This window comes from Struthio camelus, chromosome 1 (assembly GCF_040807025.1).
Source record: "Struthio camelus isolate bStrCam1 chromosome 1, bStrCam1.hap1, whole genome shotgun sequence".
NCBI classification, from domain to species: Eukaryota; Metazoa; Chordata; class Aves; order Struthioniformes; family Struthionidae; genus Struthio; species Struthio camelus.
In genome coordinates, this window is record NC_090942.1 from 10593004 (window position 1) to 10614149 (window position 21146).

Below are 21146 nucleotides of genomic sequence, written 5' to 3' on the forward strand. Positions count from 1 at the left end.
GAATATTTTAAGGATCTAAAATCAAGTAATTGCTCTAGCACAGAAAAAGAGGATCTTTTCCTCTGTCTGCTCAGCTAGCAAGTTATGCCCATGCAGTAGTTATTCCAGGTAAAATGGAACAACTCTACCAGGCTGCCTGGAAAGACCTCTCAACCTAATAATTTTTTTGCTTGTTTATGCAACTCACTTTAAGGTGGTGGGTACTGCTTGTTACCTCTCCAGCTGAGCAGCTAACTGAATTCAGCCCTCCAGTATATCAAGCATGTGCTTCACTAACAAATGTTTTTTCAGTTATATTTTGTGCATACTAAATGTAATAACTATGTTCAGAAATTGTTGACCTCCTTGAGGCGCAGTCTGTGAACCTCAGGATGGTTCAGCCTTGAGCTGTATCCATACAGTATTCCCCAAATCAGTGGTTCAGGCAGCTATCACTATTCTTCCTTCGCACTGACTCTGAAACGTGTCGCTGCATTTTAATCTCATTTTCTGACCCCTGTTTGTCCCACCACACACTCCTCCTTCTCTCCCAAAAGTTGCTATGGTCTTCTTGCTAGCCATTCTACATCTCTGAAATACTACTGAGGCCCCTCCAGTACTGGGACCAAGCAATTAACCGCTCCTTATTAGGAGTGGGGCATTTCAGGAGCTGCTCAGAACCAAAGCCAGAAGCAAAGTTAGAGATCTTTCCACTGGTAAACGTTTAGGCGCGGACAAACGGTATCTCTAGGGCTAGTAACCTAGGCAATGTAAGTGCCTGATGTTGCAGTAAGATGGTATTTTAGTGCCCTCTTTTTGTGTGTGTGAGTCTATCCCTACGTCATTGTGTCAGTCCGGAAAATGAGGGTGAGCTCATTCATGAAGTTTCATAATCTTGTCCTCATGTTGTTCCAACTGCAAATGCATTATAGTATTGATTGGAACGATGTCTACACACTCTTTAAAGTACACATAATTTACTGACTCACCTTCTCACCTGAGCGTGAGCAAAGACTAATGAGCCATGTCTTTTCCCATCATAGGTAATGAAATAAATAAATAGAGCACTATCTTTTTTTTTTTCTTTTTCTTTCTTTTTTTTTTTTTAATGTATGGTCTACAGGTGGTGAACTTTTTACTGGACTCTACAGTGACTACTGGGGAAGAGATGCTGCTCTGTTTCATACTATGAATCGTATGTCACATATCCGAACTGAACCTGATAATGATCGTCTGTTGAAAGGTACAGGAAGTAGAAGAAGAAAGAACGTGGAAGCAGAGATGCCTTATATGACTACAGAATTTCTGTTAACCAGAAATTAAAATTATATTATCCACGTACACATTATCTAATTGAGGATGAATTTGATTAAGCCATCTTTTTAATTAAATTCTTTTGATTTCAGCAAAACTCCCTGCCAGAATTAACAAATTGAAATCTTTACTCTGATTACGTATTAGATTTAGCAAGTATAACTTTGAAATCCTTCATTTTTCACTTTTAAAAATACTTTTGGTTTACACTCTGAATATTGTGTGTTATTTCATGACATGTCAGATATAATGAAAGTAATATTTTTAAATTCTCTATTATATTAATAGGAACTTCCACTTAGAATACAGTATTCATTTTTTTCTAGATGAGATCATTTTGTCTTTAATGTTGTAATAGAGCAACCGAACCTTTTGCCAAGTTGTGTGATACAGAGATGTCATGCAATAACATAAAATAATAAAAATCTGAAGCTTACACAGTTAAATGAAATAAAAAGTTTAAGCATGCTATTTTAAATAAAAACATGAAAATATTCAAGAATAAAATATTGAGAAAATAGATGTGATGGGAAATTTAGAAGATGCTTCTTACTGTTCAATTTGGAATGAATTTGAATTTCATAATGCAGAAATTTCCTGTGAAATGCAGAGTCAGAATCTTTATTTGTCTTGCTCCAATAGTACTGACATATTTCATCTTAATAATGACAGAATTGCAGCAAATGTTTGGCAAGGAGAGTCAGCAATCACCTTTTTATAGTGATTTATATGGATAGCATCATCTTTTCAGTGAATCTAGCTAGAAAGGATATGCACAATTTTTCTCGTGGCCAGTTGTCTCTTGAATCTAAAGAAAAGAGGGAAAACAGTTCTGCTGCATGCTTTTTCCTGAATGAATCTGACCTCAGACTTCAATTAAATTAATTTTATAAATGTGTGTTCAAAATGTTCTTATATCTACTTAAGTCCGATACTTAGACCTTTGTTGAACTGCGTGTTTTAACTGGCCATATATAGATAAAAACAAACAGGTAAATGTTCTTTTCTTCACAGCCTTCTCTGGAAGTTTTCATTATTTTAAATTTAGGATTCTTGAAATTATGGCCTCAGATTTGTTTTTAGTTTCTTCTGTACTTGACATTTTAAATTTGCAACGAAAGAATACTTTTAAATGCACCATGAAAATCACTTCAGAAAATGAGAAAGCAAAAGTTCTCTAGCAATGTCTTAAAATAAGGCTGTTTCCATACAGAACAGAAATTTAAAAAATACTTCAGTTATCCACTGCCTCTTAAGAACTCGAACCAATGGAACGAATGCCGTTCTTATTTAAAGAACTAGTAAAAGCTTTGCTACAATTCTGTGAGATGAAATCATTCACTGCTTTGCTTGGTTTGAGGTCAGAAGGCATACAGCAGAGACCAAAGTTCAAACCTTGCAGTTTCAATTTTTCAGTGAAAAGTCAAAACTGGAAAATTTCAGGTTTTTATTTCATGACAAAGATGCACAAAGCATCTTCTATCTGTACGTCCATTCACCATCTATTGGTTGAACTATCAGACCTTTTTATCTAAAGGCTGTTTGTCTAAAGGTGAGGTTGGCATTCCTATGTCTGATTTGTATGGGAACAGAGCTTGTTATGTAAACACACTACCGAGTTTTACTCTAAGCCAAATTAAAATATATAAACTCCAGAGAACAGGACTGGAAAGAGATCTTTTTCATGTACATATACAATGGAATATTGATTTGTGAACTGGAGCTACAAGAATAGTTTGATACTAATATTTTCCATATGTTCTCTAGATATCCACCCACATGGGATAATTTTTTTTTTCTATTTCCATCACCCTATTCCCCAATGGAAGCTCTCTGACTGATAGATCTTTGATTCTTTTATTTTTATTTTTGCTACTAGCTGAAGATTGAAAAAAAGAATGTTTTAATTAACTTGATCCTCAATTCATTTTTGTTTTCTTTTAAAGAACCAAAGTTTGTTGGCTCATACCTGATTCCTGACAATGAAGACCATGATGATAACAAAGTATATTTCTTCTTTACTGAAAAAGCATTAGAGGCAGAGACAAGCACTCATGCCATTTATACCAGAGTAGGACGCGTGTGTGCGGTAAGATTCTTTTCCTTATTCCCTACTTGAATGAAAAAAAAGCATGTTCCTTTTTTTGGTCCTTCTCCCACAGGCAAATGTGGCATCAGTTAATGTATGTGAAAGCAAGATATAAGTGTGAATGAAAACCCTATATCTAAAAATCCTCAAGCATTAGAAGACTCAAAATCCAACCCTAAATCTAGGCTTGAAGCTGAATTCTGGGAGCGCAAAGTTCAGAAATCTTGTTATTTAACTCCAGCTCTCTTTGTGCTTATATGTGGTAACAGTAATAGTAATTGCCCGCAGGACTTGTTTACCAACCAGATTCTGTATTCCTATCATGGCTCCATCATCCTCAGTATTGCTTGCAAGTCCAATGCGTTTTGCAGCTTTCACAATTGATACAACTTGAGGGCCCCACACATTTCCACGTGACAGGACAAGCCCATCCACCAGCTCCCTCTGATGTTCCTTCTTGTCTTCCTGTTCTGTCTGCAAGGACCTGACATGACTCATCTCCGTTTGTGCAGGGTCAGCACCTGTCCTGCCAGTTTCATGGCTTTTGCAGCCAATTGTAAATTTTGAAAACTTATTTTTAATGCGTGAACAATAAGAGGGACCAATGTCAACTGTCTACAGTGTTTTACAAATAGCAGCTTATTAATGTTTTCGTTTCATCTGTTACTCCACTTCCTCTCATCAACCATTAAGGAAAATTGTTCCCTTTTTGCAGATAAGGATAGTAGAAAAAAAGGTTGAATTGTCCAGCAAATTATTATTACAGCCAAGCATAAGTTTACCAGAAGGAGCAGAAAAGGCATGAGGAGAGGTCTCACTCCCCTCACTGTCCTGTATGATCATTGGTTGCCCACTCTGACCACGTACTTGGTGGACTGATGTCTTTTTGACTCCCTCCTCCCGCTCACACCACAGAGAACTCAAGCAGTTGCTAGAGGAACAGGTGTTAACATGTGCGCTCCTCAGGTTAAGCCACCCACAACTGGTCATCTCCTAATGCTTAAAGAAGTTTGGGTCCATTCCTCTTCTATTAATTGACTAAAGGTAAGGCTGGTAAGAGGAGCTCTCTCATTCCCACTGGGATTACATCTGCTTCATTAAAGGCAGGAATAAGTTAATTTCCCAGGATCCAGTCTGTTTGTTCAGGAAAAATTGCATCCTTCCTTCTTAACTGTAGGAGACACATTCGTAAAACTGATGCACTTAGAGGAAGATACAGGTCAAAAATGTTCTGTCAGTTGGATGGTACGCTATATGTCACATATGCTGACCACCATATTGCTTATTAAAATTTCTTACAGAGTACCCACATACAACTCAAAATATCTGAAGTATACAGGGTAGCAAATTGCGACCTAAGATCTGAATGTTCACTAGTTAGGATTCTGAATTCAAGCCTGCATCAAGATCTGAAATATAATTCTTCTGCCTATGTTCTCTTAGATGTCAGAATATATTATTTTAATAGTTCCCTCTTGTCTGAATATATCCGCCTGAATTTCTTATCTCTAACTATGGGTTAAATCAAAATCCCACAGACCTTTCTCCTCCACACGTCCAGAACTCTGAATGCTTTATCATCTGGACATGAACTTTGCAGCCTTCCCTCTGTACGCTATAAATCAAATTTGACTTAACTAATCCAAAAAATAGAGCTAGCTGTTTATTAAAGGCTATTAAGAACTGGCTTTTCCAGCTTTTACTTCTTCCTCTGAGCTATACCAGGTTTTGTAATTCAGGAGCAACTACCCTGTCTATTCCTATTTTTTCTGAGGAAAGAAGATCTCTATTTGTTTTTTTAAGATCTCAAGGCAAAACGGAGTAAATCAATTAATTTCAGTAGTTTAAAGTTGTGAGAATACTTTTTAAAACCTAAAAGAGTCTTCAATGTTCAATTACACCTGAACAGTTCAGGTCTACCTGAATATAAGTCTTTGTATGCTTTTGAGGATGCTATCTGAAGGTTACGGAGTCCTATCATTAAGTGGCACTAATCCCCCCTCCCCTTCTTGACAGTCCAAACAGCAGAAAAAGATCAGTCAACCACAGCAAAGGACAAATAATTTAAAGCTGCTGAGACATTGTTACAATATCATATAGACGCTTGCATTAAACTTGTCCCAACTGTACCAGCTCTGGAGAGAAATTCAGGGCATCAGTAAAGCACTGAGCTCCTAAAGCAAAGCTAAACTTTGCTAATGTACTTGGTACATCCAGTTAACAAAAATGAGAACTATAAAGTGTTACAACAGTTCATACTAGCCATAGATACGATATGGAATTTAAAAATTCTTACAGAACCACAGCTGCTTCTGACAACTGGACTTGATCATTCCAATCTTACTGAAAACTAACTCCAGAGAAATAGTATCAGAAATGGACATGTGGTTTGAAAATGTATGCTTTTGACATTAAAAGACACAATGAGTGGGTAATTCGGCAGAGATGTTTGTGCTTCTAGACTTATTCAACAAAATTACCATCAGCATTTGTTTCTTTCTACACAGAATGATATGGGAGGACAACGAATGCTAGTGAATAAATGGAGTACTTTCCTCAAAACCAGGCTAGTCTGCTCTGTGCCAGGGAGAAATGGAATTGATACTCATTTTGATGAATTAGGTAAATATGCTAAACTGCAATAAATTTAAAATCATCATATAAAATATGAACTTTCATTATAATACATTTTACCTTCTAACACTGCAGTTGTATTCATCAACAGGAAGTAGTTGTCACTGTTTTGATTCCTAGGCATATGAAGTTTTATACACATTGAGTTGGCCGTTATCAATTATGCCTTCACTTATTATGTTGTTTTTAAAGACTACTTGTAATACCTACATGAAATTGAGTAGCATATATGAGTAAAATAAGATTACACTTTTAACAAACAATAAAATGTCTCTTTTGGGACTGAGAAAAGTAGTTTGCTATCAATAACATTGCATTTACATTTTACAGAGGATGTGTTTTTGCTACAAACTCGGGATAACAAAAACCCAGTGATATTCGGGCTCTTCAACACTACAAGGTAAACAACTAGAAGAAATAATAACAGCATTAGAGGAATGTTTGAACAGTCTATTGAGGAGAGAGAAGCTGCATGATAAATACTCAATAGTAAATATATAGCAAATAATTTAATCCCTGTTCTATTCACAGTATATTTCCTCTGTCATGTAAAAAATGCACTATGACATTCAGAAGCCTGAAATCTCACACAGTGATCCAGTCTACCTGTTCCTCAGAAAGACATAAATTAATCAAATGTTCCTCTGCTCGAAAACTTTCTTGTGCCCAAGTTTATGCATTTCTTCATGTTTATGAGAGCAGCCTCTCAGAGCCACCTGTGTTCCTTTCAGAGGGCCTCTGTGGTTCAAGCTTAAGTAGGCAGCAGCTTCGATTCCTTCTGCCTTCCTGGTGAAGCCTAAAATGTTAGTTGTGCTGTTGCTGGCGGTCTCCTTTTCCACAACAACCTAGTTCAAATCTTAGCGTGCAGTACTGCTTCTTGGTGATCTAAAGGTTAATTTAGGATGTAACTGGTAGAGGGCAGTGGCTGTGCTATTGCCACCATTTCGCTCTCCTGATTCACATTTTTAGAAAAAAGTAAAGAGGATCTGGTTTACTAGGGATGTAGGCACTAGCATTTGTTCTCTACGGTTCTCTATGCAAACCCGGTTCTCTGTGCAAACAATATGTAGAATTAATTAGAATACGCCCAATTAAAGTGATTTGGATCACTTCTGGAGTCCACAGAGGTAATTGCTTTGCAGAGAGCATTAATGCCTACTATAAAAAAAATTAATTGCTTCTTCAGAACTATGCCCCTAAAATTTAAAAGTAGCAAAGATATTTTCCTATAGGTTCATCTATTTACAATGATCTTCACAGTCTTATTAACAACCCTGACCAATATTCCCATCCAATGTGTGTGGAAAGACTCTTGTTTATTTGAGTCAATATTGCATTATTCCCACCTTTCCAAGTGACCTGTTTAGGTCACTAATCAAAAACATACAGACCTGAGTTCTGTTGCCTGTCTTTCTTTTGTGTCTGTAAACAAGTAATTTAGATTCTCTGTGTCTGCTTACCAACTTCCAATTTTGGGATAACAGCACCAAGCTTCCTCAGAGGAATGTTATAAATATGTTAAAGATTGTGTAAAGAACATCAGACACAGTGGTTATTAGAAAAACATACAGAAAACACGAAGAAATGTTTCTCCCTAAAAGCTGTTGAAGTGTGATGCAGTCTTAACTTCATAATAACACCAGTATTATATGCAATGAATGTGTGACATACTGTTTTAATAATGTTTTTGAATTTTACTTTATAGCAATATATTTAGAGGATATGCTATATGTGTCTACCATATGGCAAGTGTCCGAGCAGCTTTCAATGGACCATACGCTCATAAAGAAGGACCTGAATACCACTGGGCTCTATATGAAGGAAAAGTACCTTATCCTAGACCTGGTTCAGTAAGTGCAATCTATTTTCCACTGTTTTGTTAATGCAAGTGAACTCGGGAGGAAAAAGTAGACTGATATTAATGTACAAATCTTATTGATTTCACTATTTAGGACATATTTATTTGAAAATAAGCATATTCTAGTATTTCTGGAAATGTATGGAATGGCAATAAGTTTCATCAAGCATTGCAACAATAGATTTTCAAAAAGGAAATCATAGATGTTAAGTATAATGGGTTTTTCAAAATCCTATTGGTGCTTAGATTCAGCAACTTTGTGTTAAGATCCTATGGTGCCAAAGATAGGATCCCAGGCAATAAGTGGGGAGAGGCGTCTCTAGAAGATGGGTTAGATGCTGCATTCAGATATAGTAACTGGGCTCCTGTTCCTTCCTGGGAAGGAACATGACCTTCACACTCTATAGAGCCTGGAATAACTGTTCTTTTAATTTTGGGTGCCTTCATATTTATTGCATCGGAGCCTTTATGATTTTAACTAATTGCCATACAAATACATGAAAAATCAAATTGATTTAAGTGAACCAAAGTCACCTTTGGGTGAACCATGAATTATATTTTCCCACAGATTTTTCTGAAAAATTAATTATCCCTATTTATTTGGTTTAAGAAACGAAAATCAAGATGTACTAAAAACTATGTGTGTGTGTGTGTGTGTGTGTGTGTGTGTGTGTGTGTGTGTGTGTGTGTAAATAACTTTATTAGAGGAGAAAAAAAGAAGTTGACACAAAGCAATTCTTTCTATTGCCTGCCAAAACCAGAGCAGTTAATGAGAGAGAAAGTGTTAAAGGCAAAAAAAGATGCCTGAGCTTATTAACATTGCTATTCTGTGTCCTTTGCAAAGAATATACAGATATTGAAACTATTTGGAAAGAACAGAGGTGTGCAAACTCATGCTTTCCATAATTTTTACATGAATTTCTTTACAAATGTTTTTTTTTGCCCAGGTGGTAGTAAGCCCAGGTATCCTAAAAAAAAAAAAAAAAGAAATGACATTTTGAACATACAATTCAGCTGACATCTACTGTAGCATACTCTGCAATTATACAGGAGCTGTCATCAAGAGGGTTGTTCCTGCCTGGCATTTATATTTTTTAATGGGTAGATAGAATTTCTGGAGGAAATCACAGACATTACTTAGAGAAGTACTGAATTTCTGCAAGGAATTCCTACTATCTATGTTGATTTTTCACAGGTATCACACACAATCCTCATCTCAAGCTCTGTTACTATTTCACCCTCTTTTTAGGTGTTTCTGGAGTTTCTATCACTGTAGTATCTCAGCCAGGGATTCTCACTTACCAGGTCGGGGTGTGAGGAGAGCAATCTCACACGCCACTGCCTATCAGTGGTACTTGAGGGTGCACTTCGCATTGCAGGGACCTGTCTCACAGGTCAGGCACAGCCAAGGCCTCCCTCACCTTTTATTTCCTGCTGTAAGTCAGGAGGAATCCTGCCAAAAGGCATAGGCATTGCAGTAGACAATGCCAGTATAACCCAGAGAAAGATCAAATCAAGGATTTCTTCTTCTCCCCACACCTTTTCAGAATGGAACTACTTAGCTATTCACAGCAATCGTTATCTGTTGCATAGCTGTTTTATTTATACCCTCTGAAGGTCTACCCCTTACCATGTCTGTATTGTGCAGATTTTTGACTCTGTGAGATGGAAAGACGTTTCTAACAGCTGTTTGGCTTAAACCCACACACAGCTTTCACACTTCACCTCTTTATCTTCTAGCAGGCTAGGAGTTGGTTCTCTTGAGCTTAACAGTGGAATAAACAGTTACTGGAGCTTTATTTCTGATGTTGTTTTTCCTTTGCTAACTGAATCAATATTCTCTTTTATACCAAAAGCAATCATATGCATAAGTAAACATTGCATGCAATTCATTTATCACTGAATCACAGGAATGAGAGGTGAAAGGCCTATTAGCTTATCTATTCCATGCCAATACAGCTTTTCTCCCTGTAGTGTGATTTCAAATGTACATCCTCTCTCAATTTAAATTACTTTTTTCTTCTGCTTCTCTTGGGGTTAGAGTCACAAGTCAAAATGCAGAGGAGGATACTCCAAAAAAGAGATTAGCTGAGATTTTAACACTATAAATATGATTTAACTGTCTTGACCAGTAAGCTACCACTACAATAATGCTGATATCAATAGTAAATATTTTTTCCTTTGTTTGATGTGGATCAAAGTAAATCATGGATATTGAGTCAGGATAGAAAAACAGATAAGTAAATTATCAATGTATGAGTAAAATAGGAGAATTCAAAGGAATTATTGGTTTCCTGTTAGACCACTGGTATAGAAAACTTATCAAATAAAAATGAGACAGCACTATGCATGGATTGCAGAACTACGGTATATTTCACAAAGATGATGATATGGTCCAGATTCTCTAAGTGGTATTCATTTTTTCTCTCAGGCAGTAGGTCTTACCTAGACAAGAGTTAAACATGAGCAGGAATTCAGGAATAATTACTATGTATTTCATCATGTATTTGATACCTACTAGCATTGAAAGATAAATGGTGTTCCTTAGGAAGAAGGACAGAATACCAAGCTAGAACTCCACCAAAGTTGACAAAAGGCTGCTTTAAGATTCACTTAGATTTGTGCTTTCCTCCCTTGACTTTGAATAGCCACATTTGGCTCATACTGTATTATAGCCTCCCTCATAGGCAAGGCATAGCAGCTGAAAAGGGTATAAAAGAAGAGAGTAATTAATTTTCCCAATAACATAGAACAAGTTAGCTGTGGAACCAGGTCTCTCCCCAGTGTTAATCAATTTAATCATTTTTGTCTCTGTATGTTGGAGAGCACATCAGAGGCTGAACTGTGTGGCTATGCCAGCCTAAGCAAACAGAAGTTTCATTCATATTTCGCTGCTCATTTAGGGCGCAGTTTAGAGGTCTTTTAGATGCTTTTCCAGTAGCATGAAGAGACAGTTTGTTTGGGGCTCTGGTCCACAGTGTTGGCTTTCACGCTCCAAAGAACAGGTCAGCATAGCGGCAAACTGAATCCCACTACCTTTCCCATTGTCAGTTAATTAGAAGAGTGACAGTGACAAAGAACGGAAAATAAGCTACTATTAGGCATCTCTTGAGAGTCAACATTCTTTGTTCTTAGCTACTGAATGGGGAAAGATGGAGTCTGTAAGGAATGAGAAAAGAGCTTAAAGCTAAATAAATTGAAAACCTCTGTTACAGTCACACTGGTTCTGACAGACTCTGCAGCCTGCCACTCTCTAAAGTCTGCTTGAAGTATTGCTTCCGTCGTAATCTAGGTTCCTACTCTGCAGATTCATTTAGTGTATTTAGACAGTGATGCTTCTGAGAATGACATGAGTTACCTCAAAAATGGTGCTGATAGACTTAAGAGGCAGCTGCATCTACTGTTTCCTTTCTAGACAACTTGATTTATTTAATTAAAAATGAAAAGCCTGTGAACGATCATTTTTATTAAATCTCTCCAGGGCTAGAACTTTGCAAGGGAACTTGGCAATGCCTGTTCACTCAATATGCTGTGTGGTGCATGGAAAGCAGAGGTTTAGCCTGTCTTAATACTCAAACTCTGCCTCTTTATTGCAAACAGCCGGTGAAATTCCATCGCTAGGTTGATTAGACAATTACTTCAAAGTCAACACTGAACAAATACTTTCCTGTAGCTAAGCCCAAAAAGTGGAAACAAACATTGCCCCACTTGACAAGTGCAGGAGTTTGTTACTGTCAATTACACTTGACCACAAGTTTAAAATTACCGTTTCCAGTAAACATAAAGAGTATTTTATTTCTTTTTATTGATTGAAAATCCCATTTAAATAGGGAGAGCCTGCTACTGTGGCTTTGTTTGAAATGCTTCTTAAAACCACTCCGTCTTATGAATATTTGGAGAATGTAAATGGTTACACAGATATTTCCAGCTTGATCATAAATGGTTTCAATTAGACATCATGAGCAAATTGGAAACGTGGAATCAATGTTCAGTTAGGGAACACTATATCATGTCCTTTACAAAGCACCCTAAATTAACTTCCATGTCTAACACATTAAATTATCCCTAATTGCACATTTGACCAAAGGAGTAAACCTCTTTCAATCAATCAATTATTGACATAAAGTGTACTTACTTTGCAAATGGTAGGTTGATCAATGCAAACATCGGGATTTCAAGCTAAACTGTGATATATAATGCTGCCATCATGAGGTAGGAATTAGAATTAAATGTAATACTGTTAGAAGTCTTAAGATCAAGAATTACTCTTGCTATTGGCATCATTTTTAAGTGTGCTTAACTTCTTACGGTAATACATTTCACAGTCAAAACTAACTAAACTAGAGATTGATTCCAAGCATTACTATTCTGCTGACTTTACATGGCTGTCTCTACTGGGATAGGAAACCCCTTTTTCCTACCTGATTTATGGTAGACAAATGTCAATGGCCACATTCAATACGAATTTGGGGAATAAATAATCACTACTTTTTTTGTGAAAACTTAAATATATCAATATTTCAAAATTTCACCCCTAAAATGGCTTTACAAATAAAACTTTATTTTAAACAAAAGTATCTTTTTGCAAATGTGACCAGCAATGTTGTACAGACCTCATTGTCTCCCCAAGATATCAATAGACCTTGCATGTATAATTAGGAGTTCCTCCATAAAATGTTGTGTGCATTTTATTGCATTCCTTTATGACCACTTACATATCATGAGAGTGATAACAGTTCTCTGTGTGTAGACTCTGTGTGTTTGCATTCAAAGAGAGATATAACCAAAAAAGCGATCAAATGTAAGCTCTTAGTAAGTCAGACAGCAAGCAGCTGGCTCTTCCTAGCCATGAGAACACTAGGGCTTTGCTCAGCATTCCCTTTCTCTGCTTCTCATCATTAATAATTCATACATGCATAAAGCACGGGGACAAAGCACTATCCCAGTTCCTACTATGTTTTTTTGTGACTGTGTTTATGCTGGGCTTTGTGTGGAGCTGTCTTCACCCTGGATAGCAAGACTTGTTTCTGACAGTTTATTTGCCAAACCAGAGGGATAATCTGTGCTTACGTTTTTGCAGTGTGCCAGCAAAGTGAATGGTGGTCTGTACACTACCACCAAAGACTATCCTGACGAAGCTGTCCATTTTGCAAGGAGTCATCCACTGATGTATCAGCCCATCAAGCCTGTTCATAAGAGACCAATACTAGTTAAAACGGATGGAAAGTACCATCTTAAGCAAATAGCAGTGGACAGAGTGGAAGCTGAAGATGGGCAATATGATGTGTTGTTCATTGGTACAGGTAAACTAAACAAAGTTAAGAGGATAATTGATGCAATAGCTTTTTGATCTTCAGAATAAATGAAATTAAGTTGTGTACAGTCCAGAAATGATAAAGACAGCATTCCTTTTAAACAATCACTCTTCACATGACTATGGTAGTCGTCGTTGATAGACCACTAACTGCAACACTAATGACTAAGAGATTAGTCATTTCAGACATACCTTTCACTGTGATGATAGCATGCAAAAAAGGTTAAGGTATATATCTAAAGCTATACAGAGAAGTAATGGTAGAAAACTATTAGAAAAAAAAAAAAACACGGGGAAGACAGACAGACACGGGGAATTCCCCCCCCCCCCTCCAAATAAGAAGCTTAAATTCAATTCCTGAACAAGTGACCTTATTTTTAAAACTTCAGAACAGAAGCAGATACTGAGCATAGTTCAGTTTTAAGCTGAGACCTAGACTGTAGGAGAAATAGAGGTAATATGATTTTCAAACATAACAGTGCATGCTACTGGCTTTAGTCTGAAGTTCACCTTCCCCAACTCTGGAGACCACAAGTCTAGCTGATACCGTTAAAAAGAAACTGCCAGCTTTCAGACCTGCATTATGACACAGCTCAAAGAAAGACGGAGGAAATTCCCAAGTTTATGGTTCAAAAAAAAAACTGTTAGAAGTTTTCTGCCAAGTTTTCTTGTCTTTCTTTTGCACTGTTTTCATAAAACTTGTTTAAAGAGTATTTTTTAAACACTTACCAAACAAATATGAATAAGGTCAATATATGACAGAGCTGCCCTTCCTTACCCTAAGCAGTCAGAGAAAAGTACGCATACTAAAGGTATGTGGAAAAAATAAGAAAACATAAGAAAATAGGAGGAAAGCCTGGAACATCTTGGTCACATCTAATCTGCCTGGAAAGTATCCGAGGATTCATACATTCACTTTTTATCAATTTAACAACAGGAAAGGTCAGAAATCGTTTGGACCATTTTGTCAAGGAACACTTTTACAGTGAATTATTTTTTACTAACTAAATTCCTCTGATAAGCGCATTTCAGTGTTGAGAACACTCAAAAGAAGCATGTTCGCAGAATAGCAAATGCTTATTTATATCAGTACTGTTTTATAAGCTTTTTAAATGTTGGAATCAATATGTAGTCCAAAAGATTATGCCATCACTTGTGTCACTTATGTCTCTACATAATCCCTACAGCAGATTTTATAATGATGACCAGATTTTTTATATTTTACACTTGCATTTATGACTGAGATGTTATATCAAATACTTTTATACAAGTCCTCTGTTGAGCAAAGTTGAAACCAATAGGATGGCTCATTACAGTTAAGTATGTGCTTTAGAGCTTTTTTGGACTGGCGCCTAACAGCTGCTTAGACTTCTTGAAATGTCTAATCTCAGCGGATAAGAAACTCCAACACAGGAATTTTGACTTTAGAAAATCTAAGACAAATCCTGCAATCTCTACTCTAGCAAAACTCCCATCAAAGAACTCAGGGGTTCCCTTGGCATTAGAATATTAGAAAGGGTTAATCTTCTTTCATCCGAGTCCAACACCTGCAGTGTAACATTAGCGTACAGGGTCTAACACCATAGAAGTTTCTTTTAGGGTAGCTACGCAGGTTAGAAAGGTTTATCAAAGGAGAAGTCTGAATGTCAGGCCTAACAGTCCACATGTCTGTCAGCAGGATTTGAAGAGGGACTTATTTATGAAAATCTGAGCCCAGACTGCAATTTCTTTTAGCTGTCCTGTCACAAAATGGATGCCTTTGATTACATTTTCTTTTTGAGAAGTGGTGTGTGACCCCACTTTAATGGTTCTTCTTTATGTTTGCCCCTTTGATCTTTTGCTGAACTGTTTTTTCCTAGTGCTTGTCTGCTGAATATTTCCCCCATAAATCAAAGGTGACTGAAAATAATAGAAGAAAGGAAGTGATATTGGCCATTGTTGATGACAGATTTTCAGATTAAGGAAAGTAAGACTATTCTAATACTAGTCAGCAAGACAAAGCTGAAGTGGTGGAAGAACAGATGCTGTTCTTGCGTTTTAATTTCCTGTAACAGAGTTGTACTGACAGAGGGAGAGATAGATCTAAACTCCAGTGTCTCTTAAGCTTTTTGAAAGTGCATCTCTTCTTTAGTTCATCTTTCTTTATTTAACATCCTCAACTTAATAGCGTCTCAGTGCTTCCATAGTGGGGGAGTGAGAACCCCATGTAACGAGCCCCTGAAGGTGTTCGTACTCTTGCCTGAAGGAACGGAGCCGCTGCCAGCAATTAAGGATATTCAGCAGTTTCCTAACTAACATTAGATCAGATCTCAGATCCTATAATTAAAGCCATTTTACACTTCCCTGCCTTGATGGAACTGAGCTCCTGCCTACTCTAATTTCTTCTTCTAAAATACTGTCAGCCTCTGTGTTCTTTTTTGCAGCTCAGCAAGGGGTTATGACCCAGAGTCTGAAAAATACTAGTCAATTAATCACAGAGCTCAGGGACATCTCAGCCATAATCCCGACTCTCTTACTAGCCAGAGAGTCTAGAGCATGTCACAGTGTCGCTGTGTTTTACAAGTTGTCACACGCGTATTTTCTAAGAGTAAGAACTGTCATCAGTAAACATAAGAGCAATAGGCAACTAATTATATGTATTTTATAAGTTTATAAATTTGAAGAAGTTATTTTGATATTTATTGAAGGCCTTTTAAAAGTTTCCACTAGTTATAACCATTAGCATTTTTTAATCTATTCCCAGATAACGGAGTTGTGCTGAAAGTCATTACAATTTACAATCAAGAGACAGAATCAATGGAAGAGGTCATTCTTGAAGAGCTGCAAGTATTCAAGGTGCACTGTGCTCTATATGAAGTACACGTACAACTGTCTTGAAATTCCTTCAGAATTAAAATGCCTAAAATTCTGAGGATGGATAAGCATATAGTAGCTGTGTATGACAAATTATCTAATGATCTAGTCATTTTACGGCAGGATATCTTCATTTTATACTGAAGTTTTTTCTGAAATGGGGTTACAGCCCAAGTACTAAAGCACATTGCAGCAAGGATAGGGCTCTGTTTAAATACATAGGGGTTGTAGTGCAACTTCTTATTAGAAACTGATTGCATTTTATTTCCTTTTCCCTCATATCCAATTAAGTATTTTAAAGGGTATAACTGCAGGCACAAAAATCTGCCTAGAATCTTGTAAGCTTAATGAAGGTCCAGCAAGAGAAAGCCCAAAGCCCCCAAAGAGTGAGAGGGTTAATTTGTGTTTACTCTGGGAAAATCTGGATCCTCTGAGGCAGAACACCATTCTATTAAAGAATTATCCATACCAAAACATCAGTATTTGGTGTGTGGCTCACGTGATATAACGAAATCCTCATAGTGAGTATTCACTGCACCTCATGTTAGCCGTATGGAGTAGGAGGCTGAGCTACTTTACACGACAGGCAAGGCCTAATATCGAAACTTAGATATTTAAATTTGATATCTGAATTGAGGCAGTGTGACTACGGACTTGTCTGGGAGAAAATCACAGAAATTGCATTCTCTTGATAAACCTTGTTTTCAATAGGTCTGTTAAGGGCTATGTCTTGCCTTTGTCCCAGGAAACCTGAGCAGAGGATAAAGAGGAAAATGCTAAGAGAAGGAATTCCTACTATTTTTATCTTATCTTCAGTGAATGTTCTGTTATAAAGAACACTCCACTTATCACTCTCAAGTAGCACAAAAAGTATTTAGTGGTGGCAAGAGCTGACGTTATGTTTGACAGGGAAATTGTAGTGTTCCTGTGGATTTGATAATCTTGAATTACAAGTGTTGGTTGGTTGATTTGAAATAAACTTTTTTAAAGCAATAGTTCTCAAAAACACAATTTCCTCCCATCTTTCTGTAGCATCAGAACTTAGAGAAAATTAAAGCATTTAGCAGAGCTGTGCATAATAATTAATAATCAACACTATTTCACCCAATTTATTGTCATAGCAAAAAGGCATTTGTTTTCTAAGCAAGGACACGTTTCTTATTTCCTAGGAGTCTGTTCCCATCATTTCTATGGAAATCTCTTCAAAAAGGGTAAGTATTTGATGAGTTTGAAATATGAAGATTGTCTAACTCAAATGTAACAAAGTTATAAACTGTATAGAGGTAGACGTACAGCATCCGAATAAGATCCAGTCTGATAATGTGTAATATTGTTGTAAGGTAAGCTTATAGATAATATGCTCTATTTCTTTGTAAAACAGTTATGTTTTTTTCAGGTTTAATGTTAAAACTGCTTAAATCTCCTTAGTTCACACTACTATTCATTTCAAAGCAAGAAAAAAGCAATATCTGATTCATGAGTTACTGGCGTAGTACTTACAGCAAGGATTAACTTGGTGGATATGGCAACTCCAGGAAGAATTCCTCGCTGATAAATGCAGACAGATTAACTTCAGGTTGATGGGGATATCAGTGCAAAGAGAACCTTTCTGGCACTGCCACATGTTCAATGTTCACTCCTCATGAAGGGCAGGGCTGTTTGGATTAGATCCACTGTTTCTGAGTTTCTGCTAGGCTAATAGAAATACCTAATTTATTACTCTTGTAGATAGATTCTCCTCATTACCTTGTCCCAGACACACATCCACTGTAACACAGGATGGTTATATCTTAATATAAACACCTGCTGTAATATAGGTGCACATAACGTAGCTAAATGCAAGCAATGAAGAACGAAAATTGCATTAACAGGAGGTGCAGGCATGCCCAAAAAGATCAATTTAGTCTTGGTAGTTTGTTGACTCGTATTCTTTCCACAGTTAAAGTAGAAAGACAAACTTATCTTATGGTGATTCAGAGGATGATCACAATTTTATGTTTTCTGAATTATTTCCTGAATGAATCTATTTTTTCTACACTGTGGAACACTGCTGCTACTAACTATACTAATTCAAGAAGGATCTGGAAATTCTGGAGAGGACTGTAAAAGAGCTACCAAGACAATCCATTGGCTGAGGAATAAACCTTCTTGTGGGAAGTAAAGGCAGCTTAACTTTTTCAAGATATCAAAGAGGAAATTGAAAGAGAACTGAATAGCCAGATATAAAATTTCACCCGGCAAAATGGCTTGCTACTGTGTGTTTGGAGTGGCTCGTCAACACTGATGGTAAAGCAATATCAACACTAAAAAAAAGAGTTGAGCTTGTTGGTCAGAGGAATTTAATCTTGAAATAGGATGCATTTTCCTCGCATAATTTCCTGAGGATAATTAAATGTTGGAATACTTCTTAGGGGCAGGGTCAGCACCAAGTTATTGTGTCTTTAAAATGAGATCTCTGAGTGGAAGTATGATCTAGCAGAGTTTATGTGAAAAAAAGTTAGGTAGCTTCTCTGCCCTTGCGTTTGTGCTAGACTTTTGACCTTGGAGTTTGTCTGTCTGTGGAGACCTCTTTCCTAGCTTTGTCTCAATATCCTTATAATGCTCTTCACTGTCAGCATCTCATAAATCAGACTGATCATCTTTCATTTGCTTTGAAAAGGACAAGTACGTGAAATCATAAAATTGAAACAGTCTTAAAATTGGTACTGAAAAAAATTAAATGATTTGATAAAAAAAATGAAATGACCAGTAAATTTGTACAGAAATACTGCACAGTACCAGAAAAAAAAGTTTGCCTACAATCTGTGCACTTAAGGATAACACAAATCATAATATTATTGTGCATGCATATATGTGCCTATATTGTAAGCAACCGCATCAACTGTTTTACCTGATAACTCCCATTTTAAGACTGAGGTTGCTTACAATTTTGGAAAATTCCAACTTTGATTAAAACATTTCATGTCATGTTACTTTCTCATATTGATTAGGTGGTAGACAAATGGAAAGATGGGAATACAGGAAACTACAAGGAGGAAAAAATACAAACCATAAAACCCTCACTATTCAAATGTAGAGCTTAAAATTGTGAAACTCAGAAGCTAGGACATGCCCAAATAAACGTGTTCATTTTACCTTCGTTTTGCTCGTTTGTTCTCATGCACTAGAGTTTAGCCTGTACTTAACCGCCTTCTTACAGAATAACTCTGCCTCCTTCAGGGCACAAGGTAGCTGCACAAGGGGCAAGCAGCTATACATCTATCATTTTTTTAGAAAAAAATCAAGTGGTAACAGGAGTTTTAGTGGAAGCTCTAGGAGATTAACTGCATGTGTTATATTCTTTACAGCAACAGCTCTACATTGGATCTGAGTCGGTGATAGCACAAGTCAAGTTCCATCAGTGTGACATGTATGGCACAGCCTGTGCCGACTGCTGTCTTGCTCGAGATCCTTACTGTGCTTGGGATGGGATATCTTGTTCCCGATACTACCCTACAGGAATTCAGGCAAAGAGGTGAGAATTGCTTCTTCCTGTGAAATCATTTTTGCCTAATAGATACATAAAGAGCTCCTATTGCAACATATATTATTTCATATCTGCCTCACACACAAATAATTGACCACTGAAAAGATATGTTGGCTAATAATTTATTAGCCCAGCATTAGAGAACTGCAAGGGATCTGAATTAGCAGGATGACATACACTGAAGTACCGGGAATATTTTTATGAATGAAGCAAATTTGCTTCTTAGTCATTATCTATAGTACGTATTAAACAAATCTCAACTTCCTTATATGTCTTCTGGTGGGGAGAGGAAAGATCGATATTTCATTCTTCATAAAGTCAGAAATACATTTTGGTGGTATTACATAGAAAATATATCACAGTGATATATTATATAAAACAGACTTTCAAAAAAGAAGAGAAGAATCTGGGTTAACAGTAAAATATTTACCCTGGACAGAGTGAAACTAGCATATTCACAAAAACTAATGTTAGCCTAAGGAGGCTCATTTCTGTAGGCTTTCTCTAAAGTCAATTTGTAAAGACAAGGCGCTCTAGAGGCCGGTTCAAAGCATGAACCTAGCTTGGGTGCTTTAAATGTTCCCTTTGGGAGACTTCTCCTCTCTATCTCATCACTTGCTTTTCTGCTGCCCTTCAGTCTTCTGTCTAGTATTTTCCCATGTATTTGCCCTCTTCTCTTCTCTCTCAAACCCAAGCCAGGTTCTCTAATTCAGCTACATACATAGCTGATGAAACACAGAAAATATGTATAGTTTAACCCAGACCTTTTCCTATGACTTTAAGACAGCCTTGACGCTAGACAGTCATTTGTAGCCTTAGCCAGCAAAACTTTGGTTGTGCATAATTCAGGTCTTTTCTGTAGCTTTCTTTAATTTGCTCTTTCTGCAAACACATGCTTATATATTAAATGGAGTCACCTATAGTGACTGCAAGAATTAGATTTATCTGAGTAACTCTTCTTGTGTGGAGACACTTTTGAAAACCAGTGGAAATAGTTCATTCAAAAGCAAACCACATTATCCACGAATAGATCATTTTTTCTTAAGGAAGGAAAAATGGGAACTTTTTTTTTTTTTTTTTATCCTTACCTTTCCATGAACCTGGATGCTTGGTGAACACAAACAAATACACCACTGACTGCAGCCAGGCAAAACAAACATTTCTGTGCGTTTTCTAGAAGATAATGAACAGAGGAAGTATTGGGTGACACAACTTTTTGTATATGAGAACATTAAAAAGCCAAAACGAGGAAGACAGCCAATTACCCAGCATAACTGAGAACCTAGCTGAGTTATCACAATTGTGCCAGTTATAAATTAAGCCAAGTAGGAAATCCACACTACTTTTATGGGCATTTTTGTACTTCTTACATATCCTCATGCCTCTTGCAAGCAGACCAAGTGGAAGAAGTGGAATCTGTGGGCACATACAATGTGAAAAGCCAGGCTAAAATTGGGTCAGGGAGATTTGTTTCCTCTAGTATAAGTAGAAATTGGATTCTCAGAATTATAATGCACATGAATTACTCATCTAACCACGTAAATGCCTTTTTAGGGGGTAAAAAGGTTTCTACCAGCCT

General features: G+C 36.9%; 1 protein-coding gene and 1 long non-coding RNA gene across 2 annotated transcripts in view; one reads left to right on the top strand and one right to left on the bottom strand.

The window, feature by feature from the left end:
- The window catches only part of SEMA3E (semaphorin 3E), a 143881-nt gene that overhangs the window by 111517 nt on the left and 11218 nt on the right, over positions 1-21146 (top strand). The window contains exons 6-14 of the mRNA XM_009680520.2: positions 1103-1222; positions 3240-3382; positions 5890-6004; positions 6347-6416; positions 7722-7866; positions 12955-13177; positions 15932-16023; positions 17211-17252; positions 19389-19555. Of these exons, the coding sequence (XP_009678815.2) occupies positions 1103-1222; positions 3240-3382; positions 5890-6004; positions 6347-6416; positions 7722-7866; positions 12955-13177; positions 15932-16023; positions 17211-17252; positions 19389-19555 (1117 nt within the window). The remainder of the gene's footprint in view (positions 1-1102; positions 1223-3239; positions 3383-5889; positions 6005-6346; positions 6417-7721; positions 7867-12954; positions 13178-15931; positions 16024-17210; positions 17253-19388; positions 19556-21146) is intronic.
- LOC138062889 (uncharacterized) overlaps positions 5432-21146 on the bottom strand; it is a 70708-nt gene continuing 54993 nt past the window's right edge. The window contains exons 4-6 of the long non-coding RNA XR_011136613.1: positions 20656-20740; positions 12945-13060; positions 5432-8842 (exon numbers count right to left, since the gene is read on the bottom strand). This is a non-coding gene — a long non-coding RNA (uncharacterized lncRNA). The remainder of the gene's footprint in view (positions 8843-12944; positions 13061-20655; positions 20741-21146) is intronic.